The sequence below is a fragment of the Oncorhynchus tshawytscha genome, linkage group LG09 (genome assembly GCF_018296145.1).
Source record: "Oncorhynchus tshawytscha isolate Ot180627B linkage group LG09, Otsh_v2.0, whole genome shotgun sequence".
NCBI classification, from domain to species: Eukaryota; Metazoa; Chordata; class Actinopteri; order Salmoniformes; family Salmonidae; genus Oncorhynchus; species Oncorhynchus tshawytscha.
In genome coordinates, this window is record NC_056437.1 from 19,949,402 (window position 1) to 19,970,567 (window position 21,166).

The 21,166-nt window shown below is 44.4% G+C and overlaps 1 protein-coding gene across 3 annotated transcripts in view; it reads left to right on the forward strand.

Annotated features, from left to right (window-relative positions):
* LOC112257534 (nipped-B-like protein B) overlaps positions 1-21,166 on the forward strand; it is a 70,031-nt gene that overhangs the window by 39,312 nt on the left and 9,553 nt on the right. For 2 of the 3 annotated variants that reach the window (XM_042326662.1, XM_024431175.1), the window contains exons 5-30: positions 676-787; positions 912-1,066; positions 1,329-1,418; positions 1,819-1,964; positions 3,538-3,628; positions 3,791-4,318; positions 4,460-5,746; positions 6,167-6,295; positions 6,463-6,612; positions 9,624-9,695; positions 9,790-9,879; positions 10,089-10,189; positions 10,270-10,356; positions 10,470-10,701; positions 11,056-11,207; positions 11,304-11,384; positions 13,219-13,319; positions 18,434-18,563; positions 18,660-18,742; positions 18,887-19,019; positions 19,175-19,318; positions 19,428-19,514; positions 20,189-20,412; positions 20,517-20,619; positions 20,745-20,843; positions 20,951-21,097. In XM_042326662.1, coding sequence (XP_042182596.1) covers positions 676-787; positions 912-1,066; positions 1,329-1,418; positions 1,819-1,964; positions 3,538-3,628; positions 3,791-4,318; positions 4,460-5,746; positions 6,167-6,295; positions 6,463-6,612; positions 9,624-9,695; positions 9,790-9,879; positions 10,089-10,189; positions 10,270-10,356; positions 10,470-10,701; positions 11,056-11,207; positions 11,304-11,384; positions 13,219-13,319; positions 18,434-18,563; positions 18,660-18,742; positions 18,887-19,019; positions 19,175-19,318; positions 19,428-19,514; positions 20,189-20,412; positions 20,517-20,619; positions 20,745-20,843; positions 20,951-21,097 — 4,754 coding nt within the window. The remainder of the gene's footprint in view (positions 1-675; positions 788-911; positions 1,067-1,328; positions 1,419-1,818; positions 1,965-3,537; positions 3,629-3,790; positions 4,319-4,459; positions 5,747-6,166; positions 6,296-6,462; positions 6,613-9,623; positions 9,696-9,789; positions 9,880-10,088; positions 10,190-10,269; positions 10,357-10,469; positions 10,702-11,055; positions 11,208-11,303; positions 11,385-13,218; positions 13,320-18,433; positions 18,564-18,659; positions 18,743-18,886; positions 19,020-19,174; positions 19,319-19,427; positions 19,515-20,188; positions 20,413-20,516; positions 20,620-20,744; positions 20,844-20,950; positions 21,098-21,166) is intronic. The other variant, XM_042326663.1, reaches the window with a different exon arrangement.

The following is a 21,166-nucleotide window of genomic DNA, read 5'->3' on the forward strand; positions in this document are numbered from 1 at the left end:
CATTGAAAATAAGTATTTGTTCTTAACTGACTTGCCTAGTAAAATAAAGTTAAAAAAATATATATTAAAAAAAGTAGCACTGTGCAGATTTCTAGGGTTCTTTTAGCACCCACATTGCCTCACAGGCAAGTTTCACGGCAAAAAAGTACATGTGCACTATTTCGGCTCCTGCACTGCCCCACAAGCATGATTCATGGCAAAAAATGTACCTAATATGCGCTCCAGAAGCTCTTGCTGGGAAGTTAACAGTTCTCCGCTGTTAGCAGTCTCTTACTGGCGGTAAGAACGGATGATTGCCATCAGTGTTCGAGTTTCATCACTCAATTATTACATTTAGCAAACCAAACGTTGAAATACCGTTATGTAAGGTAAAGTAAAAATCCAAACCGGTCCGTGCATCAAATATGGTTTACCGCCCGGCCCCAACAAGGACTACTTTTAACAATTTCCACAAACATTTACTTGAACAGTGCAAATGCAAACAGAATGACAGTTTATGCTGGACTCCCATGGAGTGATTAATTTTGCAATAATTGTTTTTTATTTGACATACATTTTGTGTGAAGAATCTGTGTCTGTGTCCCTCTGTTACTGTGGAATTGCCCCTCAGTATTGGTGCTGTGCACTGGTCTTCTCTACTCCTCTTTAACCACATCTCTTATTTTCATCTGATAGATATAATGCAGCAGCCAATGATGCCGCAGTACAAGATGTCCCAGAATTCCATGCATGGGAGTCCGGCGTCGACAAACTACCAGCAAACCACTATCTCACACAGCCCTTCTAGGTATGACAATAAATTGCTTGTTCAATTTTCTGTAATGTTACAGTGAGTCCTCTGCTAGTTCATTCAATACTTCTCTCAGATTCCCTTTGAATTGACATGTTCTTCTCATCCTCTTTCTCTACAGTCGCTTTGCCCCTCCACAGATGGGGTCGGATGCCAGGTTCACGCCCCAGCAGAACAGCCCTGTGCCCAGCCCCTATGCCCCCCAAAGCCCTGCTGCTTACATGCAGCAGTACCCTCACCCACCTAGCTACTCTCAGCACCAACAGATCCAGCAAGGTGGGGCTGCACTTCTGCTTTTGTTTTGGAGCATAATGCATGATGGGGAACCTACCAACTAATTCTCAAATAACCATACTGTAACTAACTATTATGCATGTCATTATGTTGATTCTTTGCTGAAGACCCTGTAGAATTTGTACATATGGACAGAAGTGCTCCATGCATTATAAACCAACACAGTTTACCCTGGTGTGTTGTGTTGGTGTTCTGTGGGCGATGAGCTTCATTCTTCTCCTTTCACTTGCACCCTCATATTCAGGAAGCCCCCAGAGGCCTGTGCAGCCCTGCCTAGAGGTGCAGACCCAGCCCCAGGCCTCCCCCCACCAGAACCCCTCCACCCCAACCTTAGGTATGGGAAAACCCTGGGGACATCATATCAAACATCCACAGTCGGGCCCCATCACCTCCAAGCTGTGACCCATCGGCTTGTGTCTCTGTGACGCATTATTTGCATCACAAAATATCCATGCTCTGTCTATCCAATTGCAAACTGTATTTATAACAATAGAGGATGGAGTGTTGGTTAGCAATGTACACTTGCTCGCTGCAAGATTCCTGTAGATAGGCATCATTTTTCAGGTCTCCGTTCTTTGGTGTTGTTATATTTCTTGTTTATCTGCATTCATTCTACCTGTTGAATAAGATGATTAACAGGTGAACCAGTGTTTAGTATGGGTTTTGCGTAGCTGCAAGGTAATTGAATGAAGGTTGATTGATTGTATCTGGGATTTATTTTGGTGTTTGTTCAGTTGCCAGCCCCATGGTTCCTGGCGGCATGCGGAACATCCATGACAACAAGGTCTCCGGGCAAATTTCAAGCAACTCAGCCAATCACAATGCCAGACATGGCTCCAACGATGACTACATGAACATAGTCCACAGATTAGGGAATGAGGTAAACATGAGAATTGATTCATACCAAGATTAAACTACCGAGCAAGGATACCATTTTGACATTAAATACAATTTCCTCTCTTGGATTGTCATTGCTGGTACACTGCCTGAATGTATTTGTTGTGTGGAGTTGTATCCACCCTTGCTGCTTTAGTTATATACAGTACCAGTCAAAAGTTTGGACTTAACTACTTGTTCAAGGGTTTTTCTTTATTTGTACTATTTTCGACATTGTAGAATAATAGTGAAGACATCAAAACTATGAAATAACACATATGGAATCATGTTGTAGCCAAAAAAGTGTTAAACAAATCAAAATATATTTTATATTTGAGATTCTTCAAAGTAGCCACCCTTTGCCTTGATGACAGCTTTGCAAACCCTTGGCATTCTCTCAACCAGCTTCATGAGGTATGCTTTTCCAGTAGTCTTGAAGGAGTTCCCACATAGGCTGAGCACTTGTTGGCTGCTTTTCCTTCACTCTGTGGTCCAACCCAAACCATCTCAATTGGGTTGAGGCTGGGTGATTGTGGAGGCCAGGTCATCTGATGCAGCACTCCATCACGCTCCTTCTTGGTCAAATAGCCCTTAAACAGCCATGCTTCACAGTGGGAACCACCCATGTGGAGACCATCCGTTCACCTACTCTGCGTATCACGAAGACACGGCGGTTAGAACCAAAAATCTTGAATTTGGACTCATCAGACCAAAGAACAGATTTCCACCAGTCTCATGTCCATTGCTCATGTTTCTAGGCTCAAGCAAGTCTCTTGTTATTGGTGTCCTTTAGTAGTGTTTTTTTTTTCTTTCAGCAATTCGACCCCAAAAGGTATACCAACCGAGATTCACGCAGTCTCCTCTGAAAAGTTGATGTTGATGTGTCTGTTACTTGAAATCTGTGAAGCATTTCACAATCTGAGGTGCAGTTAACTAATGAACTTGTCCTCTGCAGCAGAGGTAACTCTGGGTCTTCCATTCCTGTGGCGGTCCTCATAAGAGCCAGTTTCATCATAGCGCCAGATGGTTTTTGTGACGGCACTTGAAGAAACTTTCAGTTCTTGAAATGTTCTGCATTGACTGATCTTCATGTCTTAAAGTAATGATGGACTGTCATTTCTCTATGCTTATTTGAGCTGTTCTTTCCATAATATGGACTTTGATCTTTTACCAAATAGGGCTATCTTCTGTATACCACCCCTACCTTGTCACAACGCAACTGATTGGCTCAAACGCATTAAGAAGGAAAGAAATTCCACAAATTAACAAGGCACACCTGTTTATTGAAATGCATTCCAGGTGACTACCTCATGAAGCTGGTTGAGATAATGCCAGGAATGTGCAAAGCTGTCAAGGTGAAGGGTGGCTACTAAAGAATTTCTAATATAAAATATATTTTGATTTGTTTAACACTTTTTTGGTTACTACTTGATTCCACATGTGTTATTTCATAGTTTTGATGTCTTCACCATTATTCTACGATGTTGAACATATTCAAAATAAAGAAAAACTCTTGAATGAGTAGGTGTGTCCAAACATTTGACTGGTAATGAATATCTGATTCATATTTTTCCAAGGAGAGTGATCCTTCCATGAGAAATGCCTCCTTCCCACTCCGTTCGCCCCAGTCTGTTTGTTCCCCTGCTGGCAGCGAAGGGACCCCAAAAGGTATACCAACCGAGACCGCTAATATGCATAATCATACTGTGGTCTGGAAATCATGAGTCAATCTACATATTCTATGTCCAAGTGTTCATGACTGAATCGATCAGTGTTCATATTTGTAAAAAATCACACACAATTTATTTGTATTTATTTTTTTGGTTTCAGCAGGATTACGACCTAGCCTCATCCTTCACTCCCCAAACCCTTACGCTTCCCCCCGTGACAGCGCTCCCGACCTCCTCCTGGACTCTCCTGACTGCAAGAAGAAGCAGAAGAAGCTAACTAAAGAGGAGAAGGAGCAGTTGGATAAAGCTGCTATGTACGATATTGTCAGCTCTCCCTCTAAAGACTCTACCAAGCTGACCCTCAAACTGTCCCGGGTGAAGTCCACTGAGATGGACCCGTCCGGAGAGCTCCTACCTGGGGCAGAGGACCAGGACACTGACCTGGCCTACAACAGCCTGCAGTTCTCCCGGGCGCAGCAGGACCTTGCCCACAGGTTAGCCCCGGGCCAGGGGGAGCAGTCAGGCTACCAGCAGGTCCCTGTGCTCCAGAACACTAAGCAGGCTGGAGGGGTGATTAGTGGAGCTGTTTACGACGATGCTGAAATGGACGCGCTCGCTGAGATCGAGAGGATAGAACGGGAGACGCTCATAGAAAGGGAGCGTTGCTCCAAAGAGGTTCAGGATAAAGGTGAGTTTACATTCAATGTTGCACTTCAAAATCTATCCTAAAAAATATTTTTTAGTGTGCTGAGAAATAGGAGAAATAACTTGCTGATAAAAATAAGTAATATGTCAGGATCTTTTCTGAGCAATGGTTTCCTCACTGCAGACAAGCCACTGAAGAAGCGGAAGCAGGACTCATATCCCCAAGAGCCTGGAGCTGGAGGTACAGCGGGGGCAACCCAACCTGGCGTGGGAGGGGGAAATGCTGGCAGCAAGCTGGCACCCCAGGAGGCTAGTGCTGCCAGTAATGGTGCGAGCCGGCCTGCCCTAATGGTCAGCATCGACCTGCAGCAAGCAGGTAGAGCTGACGGGCAGCCAGAGGTAAACATAGGCACCCACACCCCTGCCCTGAGGAGCTGGCCTGAGGAACGCCTGTGTCCTGGGGACGGCCCCGACTCCACTGGAGTCCTGCGACTAAACTCCAAGACAGAAGGAGACACACTACAGACTGCAGACGTCCGGCCAGAGGTCATCAAGCAGCGTGCCGACACCCCCAAGAAGCTGGGACCCGACGTCCGACCGGAGACCCCGAAACACAAGCACGAAAACAGACGAGACTCGTCCAAACATCGACACGATGGCAAACCTGACAATAGCAAGGCCCGCCCCGACGCCAGGATGCCTGACAAGCCACGACAACGGCACGAGGGTCGCTCAGACTCTGGTCACAGGGAGGACAGGTCCCGGGACAGTGACCCATCCCGCATCCGCAGGCCAGAGACCCCCAGCAAGTCCAGCAGGGGGGAACATGACTCCAAACATGGACGGGACAGAGACAGGGAGCGGGGGGATAAGGACAGGGAGAGGAAACACAGGACAGAGGCAGGGGATCCACGGGACCGACGATCTCCAGAGCAGCGCTCCAGGCCAGAGAGCCCGCGGGTTAAGCAGGAAGGGCGAGGGGGGGTGGACCACAGTGGGCGCCAGAGGACTGACCGGCCAGGCCCCAACCTCAAATCCCCCAATAAAGAGGAGAGGAGGAGCGGGGAGGAGAGGAGGAGTGGGGACGGCAGCAGGAACCGACAGGACTCTAAGCAACAACCTGCTGAAAACAAGCAGGAGTTCCCTGCTTACCTGCTGGGGGGTGTAAAGTCTGGAGGCTTTAAGAACTTTGTGATTCCCAAAGTGAAGCGGGATAAGGATGGGCATGTGTTGGCAGCTGAGATGAGGAAGCCTGGTCTGGGTTCAGTAGTGGAGGGCTGGAAGGAGCCCCGGGTCAAGCTGGAGCGACTGGGGCTGGTAGAGAAGATGAAGACAGCAGCCAAACCGGTTGTGGTGCTGCAGAAACTCAGCATCGACGAGGTGCAGAAAATCATCAGGGAGAGGAAAGATAGAAGTGCACGTAGCTCCAAGTCCTCCAAGAGCAGACCCTCTCATTGGATATCTGAGAAAGGTAAGAGGAGACATCCTGATGTCTGCATGACAGACTGGGTCAGCTTGTTGTTTGGGTGAACTTAAGGTTTAGCTTTGATAACCTGTGTTGACATGTGTTTTTGACTTATTGCTTTGAGAACTTTGAGAGTTCTAATTACTTTGCACATTGATCCACTAGCAGCACAGAATAACGTTCTGTATTTTATTCTCCTTGAAAGGATTCCAATTTATTGCGGGGTTTATTTGAAATGGTTATGAGGCCTTGCTAATGATCCTGAATACAAGACACTATCTGTTTTAGTTGTGGCACAAATGTGTCATTGTTAGTGTAATTAGCCCTTTCGTACAAGGGCTAATAGATGACTGGGTGGCCTCGCTCTGTGAGGTCTTGATGAATCAGTGTTGAAAGAACTGCCTCCTCATCTGATTGCTGAGACAGAGTCCACCATGCCACTGTGTGAGAGGGTGAAGATGAACAAACGCAAGCGCAGCACCATCAAGGAGAAGCCCAAGTACGCCGAGGTCAACTCCGATGATGACGATGATGACGACGACTCTGTGACGGAGTGTAAGTACCAAACATATAGCTTTTTTTTTTTTGCACAGTCATATCCAAAACGGTGTTCATTCCAATCACAGTATTTGGGGGCGGGCTAATGGTTGATAACAAACCCCTGGTGTTTATGATCAAAGCTTCATCCTTTAACTTGTTGCTCCTTCTCTCTCTTCCTGCAGCTACGCGGAAGCGTCACAAGAAGGAGCGGGAAAAGACATGGGAGCCTGATGAGAGGAGAGGCTCAGGGCGCAGGGGGTCCGGCAGCCGCCACCGTGAACGCAGCCCAGAGGATTCATACGATGAGTCCCCACCGCCCAGCATGAGTGACCGTAAGTCTGGCACTGTCTTTGACTGCCCATCCATCATGAGCATCGATGGTTATCTTTTCCTCTCTCTCTCTCTCATATATACATATATACAGTGCATTCGGAAAGTATTCAGACCCCTTGACTTTTTCCACATTTTGTTATGTTACAGCCTTATTCTGAAATTGATTAAATAGTTTTTTCCCCGCTTCAATCTAGACACAATACCCCATAATGACAAAGCAAAAAAAGGTTTAGACATTCTTGCAAATTTATATAATATATATATTTTTTTAACTGAAATTCATATTTCCGTAAGTAATCAGACCCTTTACTCAGTACTTTGTTGAAACACCTTTGGCAGAGATTACAGCTTTGAATTTGGCACACTTGTATTTTGGGAGTTTTTCCGATTCTTCTCTGCAGATCCTCTCAAGCTTTGTCAGGTTGGCTGTGTGCTTAGGGTCGATGTCCCGTTGGAAGGTGAACCTTCGCCCCCAGTCTGATGTCCTGAGCGCTCTGGAGCAGGTTCATCAAGGATCCTTCTGTACTTTGCTCCGTTCGTCTTTCCCTCAATCCTGACTAGTCTCCCTGACCCTGCCGCTGAGAAACATCCCCACAGCCGGAATGCTGCCACCACCATGTTTCACCGTAGGAATGGTGCCAGGTTTTCTCCAGACGTGGCGCTTGGCATTCAGGCCAAAGAGTTCAATGTTAGTTTCATCAGACCAGAGAATCTTGTTTCTCATGGTCTGAGAGTCCTTTAGGTGCCTTTTGGCAAACTCCAAGCGGGCTGTGCCTTTTACTGAGGAGTGGCTTCCGTATTGCCACTACCATAAAGGCCTGATTGGTGGAGTGCTGCAGAGATGGTTGTCCTTCTGGAAGGTCTCCCACCTCCACAGAGGGAAGTCTTGAGCTCTGTCAGAGTGATCATCGGGTTCTTGGTCCCCTCCCTGACCAAGGCCCTTCTCCCCCGATTGCTCAGTTTGGCCTGGCGGCCAGCTCTAATAAGAGTCTTGGTCAATCAATTGAATTTATCGCAGGTGGACTCCAATCATGTTTTAAAAACAATGAAAACATGATGCACCTGAGTTCAATTTCGAGTTTCATAGCAAAGGGTCTGAATACTTATGTAAATAATGTATTTCTGTTTTTTGGTTAAAAATACATTTTCCCCCAAAATATCAAAATAATAGCTTTGTCGTTTTGGGGTATTGTGTGTAGATTGGTGAGGAAAATATTTAATTTCATCCATTTTAGAATAAGGCTGTAATGTAGCAATACATACATACAGTGCCTTAAATTAAGAAAGTATTAAAATGTAATTGTGTTACAGCCTGAATTTAAAATGGATTGAATTGAGATTGTGTGTCACTGGCCTATACATAATACCCCATCATATCAAGTAGGATTCTGTTTTAAGAATGTTTTACAAATTCATAAAAAATGGAAAGCTGAAATGTCTTGAGTCAATTATGTATTCAACCCCTTTGTTATTGATGGAATGCCTAAATAAGTTTAGGACTAAAAATGTTGCTTAACACATCACAATAAGTTGCATAGGATATAATGGTGTTTAACATGATTTGAATGGCTACCTCATCTCTGTATCCCACACATATATACAATTATCTGTAAGGTCCCTGTACAGAATAAAAATATTCCAAAACATGCATCCTGTTTGAAAGAAGGCACAAAAGTAAAGCTGCAAAATGTGGAAAAGAAATTACATTTATGTCCTGAAAACAAAGCGTTATGTTTGTGGCAAATCCAACACAACATCACTGAGTATCACTCTTCATATTTTCAAGCATGGTGGTGGCTGCATTATGTTATGGATATGCTTGTCATCACCAAGGACTAGGGAGTTTTTATTTTTGTGATAAAAAGAAACGACATAGAGCACAGGCAAAATCCTAGAGGAAAACCTGGTTAGGTCAGCTTTCAGCCACTGGGAGACAAATGTACCTTTCAGCAGGACAATAACCTAATTTCGTGGTATCCAATTGTTGTAGTAGCTACTATCTTGTCTCATCGCTATAACTCCCGTACGGGCTCGGGAGAGACGAAGGTTGAAAGTCATGCGTCCTCCGATACACAACCCAGCCAGCTGTACTGCTTCTTAACACAGCGCGCATCCAACCCGGAAGCCAGCCGCACCAATGTGTCGGAGGGTGCACCTGGCAACCTTGGTTAGCTCGCCCGGCCCGCAACCTTGGCTAGCTGCGCCCGGCCCGCCACAGGAGTCGCTGGTGCGCGATGAGACAAGGACATCCCTACCGACCAAGCCCTCCCTAACCCGGACGACGCTAGGCCAATTGTGCGTCGCCCCACAGACCTCCCGGTCGCGGCCGGTTACGACAGAGCCTGGGCGCGAACCCAGGGACTCTGATGGCACAGCTGGCGCTGCAGTACAGCGCCCTTAACCACTGCGCCACCCGGGAGGCCCCAAGGCCAAATATTCAATGGTTGCTTAGCACGACAACATTGAATGTTCCTGAGTGGCCTAGTTACTGTTTTGACTTAAATTGGTTTGAAAATCTATGACAAGACTTGAAAATAGCTGTCTAGCAATTATCAACAACCAACTTGACAGAGCTGAAAGAATTTTTAAGAGAATAATGTGCAAATCTTGTACGATCCAGGTGTGCAACGCTCTTAGACACTTACCCAGAAAGACTCACTGCTGTAATCACTGCCAAAGGTGCTTCTAACATGCATTGACTCTGGTGTGTGAATACCTATGTAAATGAGATATTTCTGTATTTCATTTTTTCTCTACATTTGCAAAAAGGTATTTGGTTAGAAAACAATTATATTTAATCCGTTTTGAGTTCAGGCTGTAACACAGCAAAATTTGGAATAACTCAAAGGGTATGAATACTTTACGAAGGCACTAAATAGAGCATACACCAGCATGGTATACCTGTGCATTAGATACAGGGTAAAATGCTGAGGATGAGTAGTAGTAATATTTCACTAGATAAGTGTTGCTGTCCAATGTCATTGTCCTAACATGTATCAATCCTGTCCAGTTGCCAGAAAGATGAAGAAGAAGGAGAAACAGAAGAAAAGAAAGGCATACGAGCCCAAGCTGACAGCAGAAGGTAATTTCACTCTAAATTCGGTAATGTCTTTGTTGTATGTCTTTGGTCTCATAAGCGCAGGTTATTCACTTTCTCTGTGTTGTTTACTCAACAGAACTGATGGACTCCTCCACGTTCAAGAGGTTCTCAGCCAGTGTGGACAACATTCTGGAGAGCTTGGAGGACATTGACTTCAATGCCATGGGTATGCATTATTCATTATCTACTTTACATATTTATTTATTTTAAGTTTTCTTCAGAGGTTTGAATCACATTTTTACCAAGAATGGGAAAGATGACATTGTGATTGTTGGATTTCTTTTCAAATGTAATTTGATATCAGCCATAGTAATGCTCAGTTATAAATGACGGTGACAGAACTGCCAACTGTAACTCCACAACTCTCGTCAACAGATGACGATGAGATCCCACAGGAGCTTCTGCTGGGGAAACACCAGCTGAGTGAACTGGCCAGTGAATCTGCTAAGATCAAGGCCATGGGCATCACCTTCAGGGTAAGAAAGGGGAACACTGGATGCAGGTTGATGTCAATCTTTTTGGCATTCTGTTATATTTTTCTCATCTGTCTCCATAGCTTTCATCTGGTAAGTTGGTGAAGGTCCTGAACATCCTGGAGAAAAACATTCAGGACGGGTCCAAACTCTCCACACTGATGAACCATGTAAGTTGTCCCCACATATGGTTTCTCAGACCCAGATTTAGTCTTCTGGCCTAAGAAGCATGTTCCATAGAGAGGTTCCACTTGTCTGAATGTCTTCTCTCTCTGTCCAACAGGACGCAGACGCAGAAGACGAGGAGCGACTGTGGCGTGACCTCATCATGGAGCGCGTGACAAAGTCAGCTGACGCCTGTCTGACTGCCCTCAACATCATGACGTCGGCCCGCATGCCCAAGGCGGTGTACATCGAGGACGTGATTGAGAGGGTGCTGCAGTACACCAAGTTTCACCTGCAAAACACCCTCTACCCTCAGTATGACCCTGTCTACAGAGTGGACCCTCACGGAGGTCAGCACCCTAACCCCACCTTATTATCAAAAGCATTTGGAACAAACCAAATATATATAACATAATGTGGTGAGAACTGGCTACATAAATGTCCAGTCACAGTCTTCATACACTCTGTTAAACTTTGAGTTTGACGGTGGTTTGTTCAAGACCAGAGCACCCAGAACATTTGAAAGACAGTTCATGTGAAGTATATACACGGTGTGTACATACAAAACAGTGTGGTCCACTCGGAACTACCTGGGCCAGTGTTATGCCTATCCCTGCCATGACTGACTGAGGAAAGGGTCTCTGCTCTGCATTTTTTCTGAACTTTTATTCATTGTCTCTCTTCTCCTCCCCTCTCTCACCCAGGTGGCTTGCTGAGCTCCAGGGCTAAGAGAGCTAAAAGCTCTACACACAAGCAGAGGGTGATCATCATGCTCTACAACAAGGTGTGTGACATCGTCAGCAACATCTCTGAGCTCCTGGAGATACAGCTGTTGACTGACACCACCATCCTGCAGGTGAGACTCCGCTCCTAGTGCTTTCCCTGGGGGGGGGTCATGATTTCTGACCTCTGCTTGCTTACCATATAACTCATCTCTCTCTCCTTCCCTCAGGTCTCCTCCATGGGCATCACTCCATTCTTTGTGGAGAGTGTCAGTGAGCTACAGCTGTGTGCCATCAAACTAGTGACTGCGGTAAGAATCCAAACCAGTGTTTCCACGGAGTTCTGCCGTTGTTCTAGAATATATTCCCTTTTATTGTGCTTCCATTACATACATCCCCTGTATAGCAGTGCCAGGGTTGCTCTTGATGTGGTGCCTCAAACCTGGGTTCCCATGGAGTTCTGGATTTGTTCTAGAATACACTATATTCCCTTTCATTGTGTACAGTCGTCGCCAAAAGTTTTGAGAATGACAAAAATATTAATTTTCACCAAGTCTGCTGCCTCAGTTTGTATGATGGCAATTTGCATATACTCCAGAATGTTATGAAGAGTGATCAGATGAATTGCAATTAATTGCAAAGTCCCTCTTTGCCATGCAAATGAACTGAATCCCCCAAAAACATTTCCACTGCATTTCAGCCCTGCCACAAAAAGACCAGCTGACATGTCAGTGATTCTCTCGTTAACACAGGTGTGAGTGTTGACGAGGACAAGTCTGGAGATTACTCTGTCATGCTAATTGAGTTCGAATAACAGACTGGAAGCTTCATAAGGAGGGTGGTGCTTGGAATCATTGTTCTTCCTCTGTCAATCATGGTTACCTGCAAGGAAACACGTGCCGTCATCATTGCTTTGCATAAAAAGGGCTTCACAGGCAAGGATATTGCTGCCAGTAAGATTGCACCTAAATCAACCATTTATCGGATCATCAAGAACTTCAAGGAGAGCGGTTCAATTGTTGTGAAGAAGGCTTCAGAGCGCCCAAGAAAGTCCAGCAAGCACCAGGACCATCTCCTAAAGTTGATTCAGCTGCGGGATCAGGGCACCACCAGTGCAGAGCTTGCTCAGGAATGGCAGCAGGCACGTGTGAGTGCATCTGCACTCACAGTGAGGCGAATACTTTTGGAGGATGGCCTGGTGTCAAGAAGGGCAGCAAAGAAGCCACTTCTCTCCAGGAAAAACATCAGGGACAGACTGATATTCTGCAAAAGGTACAGTGATTGGACTGCTGAGGACTGGGGTAAAGTCATTTTCTCTGATGAATTCCCTTTCCGATTGTTTGGGGCATCCTGAAAAAAGCTTGCCCGGAGAAGACAAGGTGAGCGCTAGCATCAGTCCTGTGTCATGCCAACAGTAAAGCATCCTGAGACCATTCATGTGTGGGGTTGCTTCTCAGCCAAGGGAGTGGGCTCACTCACAATTTTGCCTAAGAAGACAGCCATGAATAAAGAATGGCACCAACACATCCTCCGAGAGCAACTTCTCCCAACCATCCAGGAACAGTTTGATGACGAACAATGCCTTTTTAATCATGACTGAGCACCTTGCCATAAGGCAAAAGTGATAGCTAAGTGGCTCGGGGAACAAAACCTCTATATTTTGGGTCCATGGCCAGGAAACTCCCCAGACCTTAATCCCATTGAGAACTTGTGGTCAATCCTCAAGAGGCTGGTGGACAAACAAAACCCCACAAATTCTGACAAACTCCAAGCATTGATTATGCAAGAATGGGCTGCCATCAGTCAGGATGTGGTCCAGAAGTTAATTGACAGCATGCCAGGGCGGATTTCAGAGGTCTTGGAAAAGAAGGGTCAACACTGCAAATATTGACTCTTTGCATCAACTTCATGTAATTGTCAATAAAAGCCTTTGACACTTGCTTGTAATTATACTTGTAATGATTGTAATTACACTTCAGTATGCCATAGTAACATCTAACAAAAATATCTGAAGACACTGAAGCAGCAAACTTTGGAAATTAATATATGTGTTATTCTCAAAACTTTTGGCCACGACTGTATGTATTATGTATTGCAATGTCAGGGTAACTCTAATGATGACCCTTTCCTCCGGCCCCCCCTCAGGTGTTCTCTCGCTATGAAAAACACAGGCAGCTCATCCTGGAAGAGATCTTCACCTCTCTGGCCAGATTACCCACCAGCAAACGCAGCCTCAGGAACTTCAGGTAACTGCACCGACAGAGAACATGTGCCATGAGAGACCACACAAATCAGGAGTTCTCAAGGAGAATTTCAGAAATGCTAACACTGAACCCAAACCGGCTGCGCGTGTGCGCCAACGTGCGCTATCGTGCATAAATTTATTTTGCCCCCCCACACCAAATGTGATCACGACACGCAGGTTAAAATATCAAAACAAACTCTGAGCCAATGACATTAATTTGGGGACAGGTCGAAAATCATTAAACATGTATGGCAATTTAGGTAGTTAGCTTGCACTTGATAGCTAACGTTAATTTGTCCTATTTAGCTAGCATGATGTTGCTAGCTAATTTGTCCTGGGATATGAACATTGAAATGTTATTTTACCTGAAATGCACAAGGACCTCTACTCGGACAATTAATCCACATATAAAACGGCCAACCGAATCGTTTCTAGTCATCTCTCCTCCTTCCAGGCTTTTTCACCGTTTAACTTATATGGTGATTTGCATAAACTTTCATTGTATTACCACAACTACCGGCAAAACAGTTTGTCTTTCAGTCACCCACGTGGGTATAACCAATGAGGACATGGCACGTGGGTATCTGCTTCTATAAACCAATGAAGAGATGGGAGAGGCAGGACTTTCAGCGCGATCTGCGTCAGAAATAGGAATGAGTTCTATTTTAGCCCTTGGTGTCGCAGACGCTCGTTGGTGCGCGCGAGCAGTGTGGGTGCAATAATTGAATAACATGGCTTTCTAAATTTAATTTGCGACGCTCGCGCATGTGACGTGTCCGGTCTGGTCAGCATGTTATAATGTTATGAAACCATTTTCTTGTTCTTTTCAGAATGTTTATCTAGTTTCAGGTTTTAATGTCACCTACCCAAAGAGAGTGAAATGCCTTTCTTGCTATCTCTAAACCGAAAAATGCCGTAATCAATATCGATGTAGCACTAAAAATAACATAAGGTAGAACAAGAACGCGCTATATCTCACCCATCTACACACAATACCCCATAATGACAAAGTGAAATAAAAAATAATTGGTGGAAATGTATTGAAAATAAAATACAGAAATATCTCATTTACATAAGTATTCACACCCCTGAGACAGTACTTTGTGGAAGCACCTTTGGCAGCAATTTACTTCTGAGTTTTTCTGGGTACGTCTCTAATAGCTTTCCACACCTGGATTGTGTAACATTTGCCCATTATTCTTTTCAAAATCTTCAAGCTCTGTCAAATTGGTTGTTAATCATTGCTAGACAGTCATTTTCAGGTCTTGGCATAGATGTTAATGTAGATTTAAGTCAAAACTGTAACTCGGCCACTCTGGAACATTCACAGTCTTCTTGGTAAGCGACTTCTGTGTAGATTTGGCCGCGTGTTTTAGGTTATTTTCCTGCTGAAAGGTGACTTCATCTCCCAGTGTCTTGTGGAAAGCTGTTCTTAGCTCCATTCTATTTCTTTTTGCCCTGAAAAACTCCCCACTACTTAACCTCTCTGGTACAAGTAGTTGTGCCACCTCGACAACAGCCAGTGAAATTGCAGGGCACCAAATTCAAAACAACAGAAATCCACTTAATTAAAATTCCTCAAACATACAAGTATTATACTCCATTTTAAAGATAAACTTCTTGTAAATCCAACCACAGTGTCTGATGTCAAAAAGGCTTTACTGCGAAAGCACACCATGCGATTATGTTAGGTCAGCACCTAGTCACAGAAAACCATACAGCCATTTTCCAGCCAAGGAGAGGGCTCACAAGTCAGAAATAGCGATTCAATTCATCACTAACCTTTGATGATCTTTATCAGATGGCACTCATAGGACTTCATGTTACACAATACATGTATGTTTTGCTCGATAAAGTTCATATTTATATCCAAAAATCTCAGTTTACATTGGCGAGTTATGTTCAGAAATGCATTGTTTCAAACAAACATCCCGTGAAAGTGCAGAGAGCCACATCAAATTACAGAAATACTCATTATAAACATTGATAAACGATACAAGTGTTAAACATACGAATAAATATAAACTTCTCCTTAACCAGTTGGATTTAGGGGGCGCTATTTTAATTTTTGGATGAAAAACATTCCCGTTTTAAACCAGATATTTTGTCACGAAAAGATGCTCGACTATGCATATAATTGACAGCTTTGGAAAGAAGACACTCTGATGTTTCCAAAACTGCAAATATATTGTCTGTGAGTGCCACAGAACTGATGTTACAGGCGAAACCCAGATAAAAATCCAACCAGGAAGTGCTGCATTTTTTGAAACCGCCTCATGCCAATGACTCCTTATATGGCTGTGAATGAGCTACGAATGAGCTTACGTTTTCCACGTTTTCCCCAAGGTGTCTACAGCATTGTGACGTCTTTTTAGGCATTTCCCTTGAAGAATGGCTGTAAGGGACCATATATGGCATGTGGTCACATGGTGTCTCCCGCAGAAAACCTTGCGTAAAATACTGAGGTAGCCATTTTTCCAATCGCTTCTTTTGAGAAACCAACTGCCTCGACGGATATATTATCGAATATATTTGTTAAAAACACCTTGAGGATGGATCCTAAACAACGTTTGCCGTGTTTCTGTCGATATTATGTAGCTAATTTTGAAAAAAGTTTGGCGTTATAGTTGCAGCAGTTTTGGGTCGATTTCTCAGCCAAGCATGGTGAAGAAACGGGAGCTTTTTCGCCTACAAAAATAATATTTTTGGAAAAAAGGAACATTTGCTATCTAACTGGGAGTCTCTTGAGTGAAAGCATCCAAAGTTCTTCAAAGGTAAATTATTTAATTTGGTTGCTTTTCTTATTTTTGTGAAAATGTTGCCTGCTGCCAGCAGAGCCTAGCATAGCATTATGCCATGATAAACTTACACAAATGCTTGTCTAGCGTTGGCTGTAACGCATATTTTGAAAATCTGAGAAGACAGTGTTGTTAACAAAAGGCTAAGCTTGTGTTTGAATATATTTATTTCATTTCATTTGCGATTTTCATGAATAGGAAAAGTTTCTAGGGATATTTATGTCCGTTGCGTTATGCTAATGCGTTTGAGGCTATGATTACGCTCCCGGATACGGGTTTGCTCGTCGCAACTGATTAATGCAAGGCGTTACAGCGAAAGCACACTTTGCGATTATGTTAGGTCAGCACCTAGCCACAGAAACCCATACAGCCATTTTCCAGCCAAGGAGAGCGTCACAAAAGTCAGAAATAGCATTAAAAATAATCGCTTACCTTTGATGATCTTCATCTGGTGGCACTCCCAGGTCTCCATGTTAGACAATAAATGTTTGTTTTGTTCGATAATGTCCCTCTTTATGACCAGAAACCTCCTTTTTGTTTGCACGTTTTGTCCAGTAATCTGAATGCTCAAGGTGCGTGCACTAAGCCCAGACGAAAAGTCCAGTAAAAGCTAGTAGAAACATGCCAAACGATTGTTAAAATCAATCGTTCGGTTGTTTTTGTCATAAATAATAAATAATATTTCAACCGGACAAAAGCTTTGTCAATAGAAAAAGAGAAACAAGAAAGGCGCGTTCCCGATCAGACCGATGTCCCGGACAGGCTGATGTCTGGAAATTTCCACTGGCCACAGATTGAAAGTGCTGTATCTCCCTCATTTTCAGAGTAAAAGCCTGAAACAATGCCTAAAGACTGGCCACATGTTGAAGAAGCCATAGGGCTCGTGAACTGGGTCCTAAGTCTTTGTATGGTGGATAGGCTTTCAATGGAAAAACAGACTTTCAAAATAATAGTACTTCCTGGTTGGATTTTCCTCTGGTTTTCACCTGCCATATCAGACAGTTCATATCAGATATTATTTTAACGGTTTTGGAAACTTTAGAGTGTTTTCTATCCAAATCTACTAATTATATGCATATCCTATCTTCTGGGCCTGAGTAGCAGGCAGTTTAATTGGGCAAGCTTTTCATTCAAAATATGAATGCTGCCCCCTACCCTAGTGAAGTTAATGATTACATACCCATAATATGATGCAGCCACCACTATGCCACCATGTGGACTACAGGAAAAGGAGGGCCGAACACGCCCCCATTCACATCGACGGTGCTGTAGTGGAGCGGGTCGAGAGATTCAAGTTCCTCGGTGTCAACATCACCAACAAACTATCATGGTCCGAACACACCAAGAAAGTCGTGAAGAGGGCACGACAACTCCTTTTCCCCCTCAGGAGACTGAAAAGATTTGGTATGGGTCCCCAGATCCTCAAAAAGTTCTACAGCTGCACCATCGAGAGCATCCTGACCAGTTGCATCACCGCCTGGTATGGCAACTGCTCGGCCTCCAATCGTAAGTCGCTGCAGAGGGTAGTGCGTACGGCCCAGTACATCACTGGGGCCAAGCTTCCTGCCATCCAGGACCTATATACTAGGCAGTGTCAGAGGAAGGCCCAAGGGATTGTCAAAGACTCCACTCAACCGTAGTCATAGACTGTTCTCTCTGCAACTGCATGGCAAGCAGTACCGGAGCGCCAAATCTAGGTCCAAAAGTATCCTTAACAGCTTCTACCCCCAAACCATAAGACTGCTGAACAATTAATCAAATGGCCACCGGGACTATTTGCATTGATTACCCCCTACCTACATGTACAAATTACCTTGACTGACCTGTACCCCCACACATTGACTCGATACTGGTACCCCCTGTATATAGCCTCATTATTGTTATTTTATAGTGTTACTTTTTAAAATGTCATTAAATGTTTTACTTTAGTTTATTTAGTAAATGTTTTCTTAACTCTCTTAAAACTGCATTGTTGGTTAAGGGCTTGTAAGTAAGCATTTCACTGTTGTATTCGGCACGTGACAAATACATTTGATTTGACTAAGCACTCACCCCTGTGGGGCCCCGTGTTGAGGAACAGCGTGGCTTCCCTCACCACTTGAGGTCGGCCCATCAGGAAGTCCAGGATCCAGCTGCATAGGGAGGTGTTCAGTCCCAGGGTCCTAAGCCTGGTGACGAGCTGAGAGGAGACAATGGTGTTGAACGCTTAGCTGAATAGCATTCTCACATAGGTATTCCTCTTATCTAGGTGAGGGTGCAGTGTGGAGTGCAATTGAGGTTGTCTGTATGTGTATTTGTCTATATTGTGCGTCCCTAGGCTGAACAGCAGTGATAAGGATGGGGAGCCCATGTACATCCAGATGGTCACAGCTCTGGTGCTTCAGCTTATCCAATGTGTGGTGCACCTCCCGAACAACAGGGACAGTCACGACGAGTATGATAAGAAGGTATGTTAGGGATGGCCATGCCGACTGGGCTAGGAATCATCTTATGGACATCTTCACCAAATACTTTTATTCACAATGGCTTGCTCTTTTCCCCAGGTGGACCAAGATGTCCTGATCACAAACTCTTATGAGACGGCAATGCGAGCAGCTCAGAACTTCCTGTCCGTCTTCCTAAAGAAGTAAGATGATCTCTCTTAACAACCTTTCATTATTTCCACAATCAAACTAGATTAGAACTGTTAATAGAAAATGGTCTAAGATATCTCTTTATGATACTGTTAGCTCTTTGACCAAGCCTCTGTGTTCCTCTGTCTGTGTTTCAGGTGTGGCAGTAAGCAGGGAGAGGAGGACTATCGCCCACTGTTTGAAAACTTTGTCCAGGACCTGCTGTCTACGGTGAACAAACCAGAGTGGCCAGCTGCTGAGCTTCTCCTCAGTCTGCTGGGTCGTCTACTGGTGAGTCCATCCGTCATAGCTAAACCAATCAGTTATTGGTCAGCAGTAGAGCTGTTGATACAAGCACATGGGACTCCTCTGGTGAGTGGGGTTATTTGCTGTTGTGGAAGGAAAAGCAGCCTGAATGACACTCTTCTCCCTATCCTCTGGTCCAGGTGCATCAGTTTAGCAATAAGCAGACAGAGATGGCTCTGAGGGTGGCATCGCTAGACTACCTGGGCACTGTCGCTGCCCGCCTGCGCAAAGACGGCGTCACCAGCAAGATGGACCAGCGCTCCATCGACCGCATCCTCAGAGAGGTAGCTAGGCGTTCAGTCTGACCATAACAATCCTCAAAGTCAACTGTCATTCAAGATATACACAGCAAAATGCTAACACAATGTTGTTGCTGTTTCGTTATCAACCTAGACTCAAGGCAATGATGAGACCCAGCAGCTGCAGAAGGCCCTGTTGGACTACATGGATGAGAACGCAGAGACGGATCCATCTCTAGTTGTGAGTGTATTTTTTGAACATACTGTAGTTATAGCTACACTATATTCAGTGGTGTAAAGTACTTAGCCAAGGAAAAATATTTGAAAGTACTACTTAAGTAGTTTTCTGGGGGTATCTGTAATTTACTATTTATATTTTTGACTACTTTTACTTCACTACATTCTTAAAGAAAATAATGTACTTTTTACTCCATACATCTACTCTGACACCCCAAAGTACAGACAAAGGGTCCATTCACACACTTATCAAGAGATCCCTGGTCATCCCTACTGCCGCTGATCTGGCGGACTCACTAAACACACATGCTTTGTTTGTAAATGATGTCCGAGTGTTTGGATCATGCCCCTGGCTATCCGTAAATTAAAATAACTGTAAATAAATTGTGCTGTCTTGTTTGATTAATATTAGGATTTTGAAATTATTTATACTTTTACTTTTGATATCTAAGTATATTTTAGCAATTACGTTTACTTTTGATAAGTATATTTTAAACCAAATACTTTCAGACTTAATCAAGTAGTATTTTACTGGGTGACTAACTTTTACTTGCGTTGTTTTCTATTAAGGTATCTTTACGGTTACTCAAGTATGACAATTGGGTACTTTTTCCACCATTGCCGTTATTCACATATCAGGTTTGAGATGTAACTGTTGATTTCTGCTTCTGCCTTCAGTTTGCCAGGAAGTTCTACATTGCCCAGTGGTTCAGGGACACTTTGACAGAGATGGAGAAGGCCATGAAGTCTCAGAACCAGCGAGGGGACGAGGACTCTTCTGAAGGCCAGCACCACGCCAAGGACATCGAGACCACCGGAGAGATCATGCAGAGAGCCGAGGCACGCAAGAAGTACCTCCGCAACATTATCAAGACCGCGCCCTCGCAGTTCAGCACACTGAGGTAGGACTCAACCCTCACTGTCCCACTGTCAGTGCTTCAACCTCAGTGTTTGCCTGTGTCTCTTTTTTCCAAATGCGTTCTTCTCTTCCTCTCTTCGCCCACAGGATGAACTCTGACACTGTGGACTATGATGACTCTTGCCTGATTGTCAGATATTTGGCCTCTATGAGGCCATTCGCTCAGAGCTTCGATATTTATTTAACACAGGTAAGAGTATGCGAGAGTGATTTGATTAAGTTCCTTCATGTGTGTGTTGTGAACCAGAGTGTGGTTAATTTGGTGCTCTGTGTGTATGGTTTGTAAATAATCCCTCTCTCGCTCCTCTTCAACAGATTCTGAGAGTGCTGGGGGAGAGTGCCATAGCTGTCAGAACTAAAGCCATGAAGTGTTTGTCTGAGGTGGTGGCTGTAGACCCCAGTATTCTGGCCAGGGTGAGTCTGCTCTACCCAACACTAAACCTGATGCACCTAAATATGCTCAGCCTTTTTGTCTGTGCATAAGTGTTTCCTCTGTCCTCATCATCTCCTTCTCTCATCAGTTGGACATGCAGCGCGGGGTCCATGGTCGTCTGATGGACAACTCCACCAGTGTACGCGAGGCTGCGGTGGAGCTGCTGGGGCGTTTTGTGCTGAGCAGACCCCAGCTCACAGAGCAGTACTACGACATGCTGATCGAGAGGATACTGGTAACGAACACACACCATAACACCTCAACAAGCAGGCTAACGCGCATCTTTATACACAGAGACCGAGTC